Source organism: Chamaea fasciata, unplaced genomic scaffold, assembly GCF_029207755.1.
Source record: "Chamaea fasciata isolate MVZ Bird 193981 ecotype frontalis unplaced genomic scaffold, bChaFas1.0.hap1 SCAF_1, whole genome shotgun sequence".
Classification (NCBI taxonomy): Eukaryota; Metazoa; Chordata; class Aves; order Passeriformes; family Sylviidae; genus Chamaea; species Chamaea fasciata.
Window position 1 is genome coordinate 48,553,884 of NW_027094086.1, and position 9,392 is coordinate 48,563,275.

At 40.9% G+C, this 9,392-nt stretch overlaps 1 protein-coding gene across 1 annotated transcript; it reads left to right on the forward strand.

Annotated features, from left to right (window-relative positions):
* The first annotated feature begins 402 nt into the window (after window positions 1-402).
* On the forward strand, window positions 403-8,873 carry TYMS (thymidylate synthetase). The gene is made up of 7 exons (XM_066182691.1): window positions 403-710; window positions 1,023-1,096; window positions 2,263-2,437; window positions 4,602-4,703; window positions 5,894-6,069; window positions 7,363-7,434; window positions 8,268-8,873. The coding sequence occupies exons 1-7, from the start codon at window positions 539-541 to the stop codon at window positions 8,403-8,405; spliced, it is 909 nt and encodes a 302-aa protein (XP_066038788.1). The 5' UTR covers window positions 403-538; the 3' UTR covers window positions 8,406-8,873.
* Window positions 8,874-9,392: the final 519 nt, after the last annotated feature.

Genomic DNA, 9,392 nt, shown 5'->3' on the forward strand with positions numbered 1-9,392 from the left:
GCACAGCATGAACCTTATGGTGAGAGGGTTTATGGTGCCGCTAGAGCAGAACGAAGTCAAAGAATCACATAATCAAGTATCTCTGAGCCCATTGGGTCCAACCTTTGAGGGAACACCATGTCAACTAGACCACGGCATTACATGCCACCTTTTCTTTCCTCAAACACCACCCTGGGCAGCCTATTCCGATATGTGACCAACGTTTCTGTGAAGAAACTCTTCCTAATACCCAACCTAAACGAGCCGCTGTGGTTCGAGGCCCGGGCCCGGGCTCGGGCCAGCCCTCCCTGAGGGAAAAGAGCCGAGCGCAGCACCACCGCCGGCAGCTGCGCTGACCACCCCCGGGCACTGCAAGGGGAAGGGGAGGGGGAAAGGGAAGGGGACGGGCGAGGGAGGAGGTGACGGCGCTGCCGCTCCGCTCCGCCCGCCCCTGGGCGCCGTTTGGCGGGAAAGCCGGGCTTTGGCGCGAAAGCCGGGCTTTGGCGGGCCCGGGAGAGCCGCGCAGCCGGCGCTCAGAGCGCAGAGCCGCTTGCCCACCATGCCCGCCGACGGGGAGCTGCTGACGGCGGCCGCGACCCGCCCGGAGCCCGGCGAGCAGCAGTACCTGCAGCAGGTGCGGCACATCCTGCAGCACGGCCACCGGCGGGAGGATCGCACCGGCACCGGCACCCTCTCCGTGTTCGGCATGCAGGCGCGGTACAGCCTGAGAGGTGGGCACCGCCGGGACCCTCGGCCCCCTGCCTTTGCTCCTTTTCCCCTGCTCCTGCTGCCTGCTCCTGCCCTCCGCGGCTCCAGCAGCACCGCCCTGAGCCGGGCTGAGTGTGGGGGTCTCACACGCCGGGGCTGTCCCGTTCCTTCCCACCCGAGGGATGTGAACATGGGAGTTACGGATCCTCTCGCAACTCCTTACTTAATATCCCAACCTCACAATGTCAGGCGGTGCCATTGCCCTCTGTGTGGGGAAAGGCTGTTCTCCCTGGCAAATGGCTGGCCCTCGCTGACGTTCTGGACCTCTTTTCCAGATCAGTTTCCACTGCTCACAACGAAGAGGGTGTTCTGGAAGGGAGTGCTGGAGGAGTTGCTGTGGTTCATCAAGGTTCGGTATTTGGGTGTCTCTGTGGGTGGTGGGCCCGAGAGTGGCATAAATAGGACTGGTGGACAGTGGATTGAGGCATTTGAGTGATTGCAGAAGCTTCTGTTCCTATGACAGAAGAAGTGCAGCCCCTAATACTGTGACCACTCACGGAAGGTTATTGTCTTCAAGACATTCTGCATTTTACTTCAAACTGTTGCTACCAGTGCAATCAGAACAGTTTCTCTTCTATTTCTTTTTAAGGGGAAAGATTTGAAATAGTGAGGTCTTGGCCTATAAAACCTAGTGCAGTCTCTCTTCTTGGTGTTTTAATCAGAAATAATAATATGAGATAGATAGTAGGCAATTTAATGATCTGCTTTTTAATCCTGAGATAGCTTGATTTGAGCAGAAGCAAGCAGTGTGGAACCACAGGTGAAGTAAGACTGATGTAAATGCTAGGCTTTTTAGTAGCAAAAAATGAGATCTAACAGAGCTAATAGCTGTACCTAGTGTAATAAAATTCAACAATAGGTAGTTCATTACAATGTAAGTATTCCTTTATATGATGTGATATTGTGCAGGTATTGGAGAGTGTAGCAGGACTGAAATACACATTCATTTCTTAAAAGCTTTGGTTTTGTTTTGTTTTTCAATTGTAAAAGATTAGACACTCCCCAAAACTGCATAACTTCAGTGCTGGATTTTTGAGTGTCCTGATTTGGACCTCTTTCAGGATTTAGTGACATTTTTTTGGGTTATTTTCTGATTTTTGTCATTTTAACAAAAGGACTTTTAAGACCTTAAGCTTATTACAGGTGGCTTGGCAAAGACTGTGTCTAGGCCATACATTTTTTGTTAGTCTGTTTTCATCAGTCTGTAAAGTAAAATCTTGTTTTCTGCAAATATGAAATGACGTTCCACTGTTGACCTTGAGGCTGTTTGTACATTCACAAGGTGTGAAAATCCTGAGTTAAACAACAGCAGCATGGCACTTCAAACTCCCTCCCAGGATGTTGCTCACAAGTTTTGTTCTGTCCATGTGCAAGAACCTCATCCATTACATTAATTACACTGTTCATCCTTTATGAGTGGAGAAATACTGTGGACTAGCAAAGCTTAATACAACTGTTTTGAATCATGTCCCGTGTGTTGGAATTAGGAGGCAGACTTCTCGCTGTGTTTTGTAGGGTTCTACTAATGCCAAAGATCTCTCTGCAAAAGGCGTGAAGATTTGGGATGCTAATGGGTCACGTGAGTTCCTGGATAAGCAGGGTTTCAGCACCAGAGAGGAGGGTGATTTGGGACCAGTGTATGGTTTCCAGTGGAGGCATTTTGGAGCAGAATACAAAGATATGCACACAGGTAATCACATCCAAATACAGTCGTGAGTTCTCAGTGAGACAGCTGTGACACATCACTTCTAGAAGTCTGCATGGAATGGACTGTTCTTAAAGAGCCATTGACAGCAAACTGATAGTCAGAGTAAAGAGTGTTTAAGAGAGTTGATATAACCTTTTTTTTTCCTTACTCAGTCTTAGTTATCCTGAAAGATGTAGCTTTGTATACTGTAGTTTGGTATTTGTGGAGCAGATTAGTCATAAGGCACTCAGTTACTCTTTCACCTAGAGGAGATGTGGTTGCTGATAGCTGGAAGGATGTGTATACTGCAGTCCAGAAACCTGAACTAGCTCCATTTGATAACAGTGGAACACAGGCTGCCATCTGTGTATACCAGTGCAGGGTCCATGAGATAGTTGTGCTGGAAAGAACTGGCATCAGTGCACTACATTCACTGGAAGAGAAAGGTTTTTTCCATTCTGCACCAAGAACAAAGTAGGATATTTCAATAGCTGATGATACTGTGGACAGAACAGCTGTGACAAATTGTGATGTGATGCAGTAGCTGTTGATATTTTCAGTGGAACTGGTTTATTAAACTGACTCTCAAATGTATTGATTCCTCTTTTCCAAGTCACTGAAGGAGAGGATGGTAGAAACTGTTTAGAGGACTACCATTAAGGAAAAGGAGTCATAAACCAGATTATCACTACCTGGTGTGACTTTTAAACTTGGATTAACAAATTGTCTAGTTATCTAGTATCTTGATTGGGTTTTTTTTGTTGTTGTTGTTTTGTTTTCGGTGCAGCCTCAAATTGAAGCTCACATTAATTACTGGTATTAGACTTAGTATTGACATGTTGGCTACTAGCAGGATACAACTTTATGGTGACACAAATGATTCAAATTGTGAACTGACACTTATGAAAACTTAGAGTTCCTCATCTTAAAAGGTTTAAGGCGCAACATAGCATGGAAGAAAAGAACAACATAAATGCCCATAGTTTTCCTTACAAATAGATTTCCTTAAGTTGCATTGCTTAAGGAAAGGATAGGTAATTAGCTTCAGGAACTAACAATCATTTGACAAGGCTTCTGACATGGTATTGCTGGCAGAAAAGTTCCCTGAGATACTAATTGTGTATTACTACTTTGTTTGCCAGTCTGGGTCTCCCTGTAACCATAATTTGGTGTTGCTGCAATAAGAGTTATTAGAAAAAAGTAGTTACCAGCCATGCTGATTCACTGGCATGAGTCAGAACAATGATTAACGACTAATGACTTTTTTATTCTGAAATCCATTCTAATGCTCAGTTAATTTCAGAAAATTTCTTGCATAACTTGTGTTGAGCCTAAAATTCAGCCTGTGAGTGTCATTCGGTGAAATGTAATAACCTGTGCTACACATGATTAAAGGTCCTTTCTGGAGCTAAATGCTATGGAAATTTAGTTTTCATACATGACCTTGTGAGTGCTAGTTGGATTCATTTATTCATCTGTCTAAAACTTTCTACTTTTGAGTGTGTAAACAATGCTGGCACCTGCCACACTGGTCTGGGCATAATTATATATATATATACATATATATACATATATATATATACCAAAGAAGGAGCACTGTAGCATGCAAATTGAATGTCTAAAAAGACATTTTAATCTAGAAATGCAATAAGCAAATCAGTCTAAATACCATGACTGACTAGGTGGTAACATCTTGTCCATTCCAGTACAGCTCTTGTCCTGTTTAGGTAACAAGTCATCATGAGTGATAAAATATCATGCTTTGTCCTGCTAGTTCTTTTGTACTGGAGCTTTTGTTTCTTGGGGTTTAGTGATGATTATACAGACTTTCTAGTTGGAATTAGAAAAAGTCAAGTTGTTGAAAATTGAATAAATAGGAATGGTCCTATTCCAGTGGGTGCTAAAGGTACTCAAAGCACACAAAAGGGTTGGGGGACATATGAAAATATCATAATGAGAATTTTATGGGCTCTGAGAAGCCTAAGAAAGACCAAGAACAGCCTATGTTTGGATGGTGCCAACTTTTTAATCAGTTTCAAAGTTGCAAAAAAATCTTCAAAGGTTGTCATTTGGGGTATCACTTTTCAGTGGGACATGGGCTGGGTGTTGAAAAACTACCATGACTTGAATCTGTCTGGTTTAGATCTTCTTTGTTATATTTCTTCAGATTACTCCAACCAAGGAGTTGATCAGTTGCAAAAAGTGATTGAAACGATCAAAACCAATCCAGATGACAGAAGAATCATCATGTGTGCTTGGAATCCCAAAGGTATTGAACAGCTGGTGTAAAGTGAATGCAGTTGCACATTATATTGCTGTGTGCTAAATTATTATTTCAGTTTCATTCGGTGTCCTCGTTCATTCTTTATAAAACTACCAGGAGTGCAGTAAAAATGGCCAGGGGTTATAATCTTGCTTCTCTTTCTACTTTATCCTCATGTTCAGACCTCAAAAATAATGAAGTTTTTCTTCAGAGCATTCCTTTTCAGGTTAAAGTGAGGGATACACCAGTGTCTTTGACATACAGTCTATTCAAAGACAGTAACTCTTATTTTAAAAAGGTAAAAAAAACCAAACCATAAAAAGTACATTAAAGCAATGTGTCTGACTTTTAGCCTTGTAGCCTATTGTAAACTTAACCCTTAAAACTAGAGAACAAAAGTATTATTTGTGTCGTAATCTTCTCCTTGAACATGGGTCATAGGAATGTGTACCTGAATCATAGGAATGATAAGCTATACATAGATATCCATTCACTCTGTTCGGCAACTTCTAAACAAGAGCTACTGCAAGAGAATGTTTAACTTCGCTAGTGATTAGGTCTGTGCTCCAAAAAAATTACACAGCATTTTCCAGCTGGTGTCTGAAAGGCTATGCCACATGCTATTGATGTTATTTTCAAGGTTAAACATTCTCAGAAGATATCTGGTGAAAGTTTTCCTTGCCAAGCTGTAATTTTACTTTCAGCACTTTTTAAGCGTAGAAAAACACTCAAAAGATCTTCTGGTTCCTGATTATTTTTTTTTTAATGATCATTACTTTCATATCTCAACAAGCACATTGCAATGGGAAGAGAGTCAGATGAAGCAGTTGGAATTCGCTTTAGGGTGTGTGCTCAATTTTTACCCTTAATGTCTTCCTTTAGGGAATTCAACTGTCTCACCAAGGTGAGTAGAAATAAAGTGCTGTGCAACATTATGGCATAAATCTGTTCTGTGGAATATCTGTTCGTGACTTTCTGGTCATACAACCCGGGAGACAGTTTGTCATGACCTGGACTGAATTGCTGGGCCAGCAGGTGCTTATAGATAAGAGAAAAAGTGACAGAATGACAGTGCAGTTGGCTCTCTACCGTATCTCATTACATGGTTGTTTAGGTTTTGCATCTTCTACGTTCAAAACACACTGATGCTGTTACTTTTTTCTCCTCCTTTCCACCTTCTGTACCTCAATTCCTAGATATTTCCCTGATGGCTTTGCCTCCATGCCATGCCCTTTGCCAGTTCTATGTTCTAAATGGTGAATTGTCCTGCCAACTCTATCAGAGGTCTGGAGACATGGGACTAGGAGTGCCTTTCAATATTGCCAGCTATTCACTGCTCACATACATGATTGCCCATGTCACAGGGCTGAAGGTAGGCTATTCAATCATTTTATTCTTGTCTGAGAAATGAGGAACTAAAACATAAGGCTCTTCATGTCATATCCACAAAGAACTGGAATGAACATAACTGTTTGAAATCTTGCTGAAATATGTGTAAAAAAGGGCCCTGTGAATTTGATGTGAATTGCCTCTGTATGGGCTGTTAGGATCAGCAACATAAGAATTTTTAAATTCAGGTCAAGCAGAAGATCCTTTCATGTCTTGACTGTGTCAAGACTGACCTGTTCACTAGTCTTAGAAATCTGAACTGAGTGCCTGTCCTCATGGGATAGTAATATACAAGTGATTAGGTTTTGTAGCATGTATTCATTGGAAGTGAACAGTAGCTCAGCAGTTGCTGTCAAGACTCTAATTTGGATATTCTGCCCACCTAGCTTCCAGCTATAATTTTAGCTGTGGATTTCTTTGATTTCCTACTGTAGAGGATTATGTAGAGTGGGGCTCAAATAGCTCCTGCCCTGACTTCAGAACTGTATTGTAATTTGGCAGAGAAATTTAAGTGCATGACAATCTTGTACAAGGGAAAACCCCTCTTCTTTAAGGCATGTAAAAAAATTTGCTTCTTTAAACGGGGCAATAGGGAAGGAATCAGGCTTCTCAGCAATTGCAGAAATTAGTCCAAGGTACTAAAAAAGTGAAGTTTGAAGTTATGTCCAGCTGTTGCCTCTCAGCCGCTTCCTCTTGTGGCTTTGGTGGTTTTCAGTGCAGCATATCTGAGGGCTGATCAACGGTGGTCAGAGGCCTGTAAAAGAGCTGATGAAACTTCCCCACATTAAATGCAATTGCTCAGGGGCTGCTAAGTCACAGAACTTGCAAGCTTGCAAACCCCATCTGGGTGCTTGCCTGTGCCTGACACCTCCACTGCTGTTTAGCAGTGGCTGAGGCAGCTGCTCTGAAGCCAGCTTTGTTCGGCAAGTTGTACTTACTAGAAGTGGAGTGGAAAAGCTGGATGTCACTGCTGCACCTATTGCTGTCTCAGTGAGCAGATCAGTGTTGCTCCATTCATTTACCAAGGCTACTGTCATAGCAGGATTTGAAAGATACATTTTTTTGGTAAGCTAGTGGAAATTTCATTAAATTTTTCATTAATTATGCATTAGTCAGAGAAGCTTGTGCCCTTCACAGCTTTCAACTATACAATCCAGTACAGAAGTTGCAATTCCATGCTAGCCAGATGCTGAAAATCAATACTGTAAGCATTTAATGTTTTGCTTTCTTGGGACCTGACTGTTTGAAAACCACATGTATTCCTCATTCTTTTCAGCCTGGAGAATTCATACACACCTTAGGGGATGCTCACATATATCTGAACCATGTGGACCCTCTAAAAGTCCAAGTAAGTACCTATTCTGTACTCTATCCTTTTATTTTCCAGTGTTTATTCAATGAAAAATTACCTTAATATTAATTTGTGTGGCTTTTTTTCTCATTTCTATCCTAATAACTACAATATCTTAAAATCTGTTCAATTCAGGTTGCAAACAAATACAATACAAGCATGATTGAAATGTACATCTGTGTATTACTCTAGAACCAAGTTAAAAATCCAGAATCTGTATTTTTAGCTTTGAAAATAATTCCACCTAATGCCAATAACACAAAATAAAATGTCTTTGTAATATATCAGGAAAGGACAACTTAAAATTCACAGTTAATCGGTAATACTGTTTGGCTGAGAAAGGCTACATTTTCTTCAGGAAGTAATTTGTTGCAGTAGGATAAAATTCGTAGACTAAGCTTGGACTGAATGTCCTTATTATTAGTATGGTTCAAAACCATCCAGAGAAGTAGTTATTGATTCAGATCTGAACGATGGGAGGTGAGAAGCTGTAGAATATTTGATGCATGTTTGGGCCGGATTTTCCAGTTTAATTTCCCCTGGAAGAAATATAATCTGTAACCACCAGAACTGATGTACCAACTGAAAGTACTTGCAGTGCATTTGGCTGATCAGGGAATTCACCTGAAAATTATGCTACTGCTCCCTGTGAAAATACTAAGGTAGATTCTACCTAACTGTATTGGAATTTTTTTCAATTATTTTTTCTTAGTATAAATCTTCTTGGTGGGAAGGGAAAGCCTACATAGTGTAATCTGATTTGAGATTGAGAACACAAAGGCTCTGCTTTCAAGTGTTAGCTTTGTACAGTAAGCTTGCTTTTATTTCAGCTTCAGAGGGAGCCAAGACCTTTCCCCAAATTGAGAATTCTTCGTGAGATTAAAGACATCAGTGACTTCAAGGCAGAAGACTTCCAGATTGAAGATTATAATCCTCATCCACCTATTAAAATGGAGATGGCTGTCTAATGCTATAAACCAGCATTAAATAGTAGTGTGGAAATGTACCTAGAGCCACTTAGTTTCTCTAAAGTGATGGGGCTTTTATATACTTCAAAAGGTATTTGCTTTATTGTTAAATAGTCACAGAGCAGATCTGCCTTCAGTGCTGCTTCCCTGTAGTTGTGCAGGACAGATGATTATTTCTGATATGCCATGCAGATGTTAACCCAGTTTTAAGTTGTTAGAGAGCTACTTTTCTACAGGTTGTTTCAGTTACCAGTGGCAATTTCTGTTAGCATTCAGTTACCATGTGTGAGTAGCACGGGCTGAAGTGCTTGATTTGGTTATTTACTGAAAATAAGAACTCGTGTTTGTGATAGAGGATTCCTTCAAGGTGGAAAAAATTGTTAAATATATTCTAAAGTGTGTATGTTTAATAAAGCTTTTTTTAAAAAATCTTCTGGAAGGCAAGATACATATTTAATTCTGGTGTGGTTTTTCTATCGTTAGTAGTAAAAAAGGGTTGAAAAGCAAAGTGTCTTGGGAGGGAACATCTGGCAAGGCAAAACAAATTTCCCATGGTCTTCACAGATGAACATCAGGAAGGCAAAAGATTTTAATGTACCCTTGCTGGAAATGCAATCTCTGCATAATGTCTCTGTAGCAGCAATTTTTTTAATTCCCCAACCTTACATGAATTACTAATTTGATATAAATCAGAGAGAGTTGCAGTTGAACGGAGGTCACCAGATAATATTAGTAATCAGCTGTCTGTCACCATTTAAAACCAGATCCCACAAACATATGGACTAATTTTGCAGCCTGGAGCAGTAAAACCTAGAGATCATAGTATTTTTAGGAATTGAGTTCATTAATTCTAGCAGAATTCAGCTTTCAAGTCTCCTTGTAACTTCTGCAGTTACTTATAAAATTCCTCTTCAGGAATTTAATTGTGAATAGACGTGTGGTTAATATTCAGACCTAGGATACGCAGTACATATTTGAACATGTGGA

Bases quoted from the DNA above. Each gene is read 5' to 3' on its own strand.
- TYMS (XM_066182691.1), top strand. From the start codon at position 539: ATGCCCGCCGACGGGGAGCTGCTGACGGCGGCCGCGACCCGCCCGGAG. The intron at 2,438-4,601 runs GTAATCACATCC...ATATTTCTTCAG, and splicing joins ATACAAAGATATGCACACAG to ATTACTCCAACCAAGGAGTT. The intron at 7,435-8,267 runs GTAAGTACCTAT...CTTTTATTTCAG, and splicing joins TGGACCCTCTAAAAGTCCAA to CTTCAGAGGGAGCCAAGACC.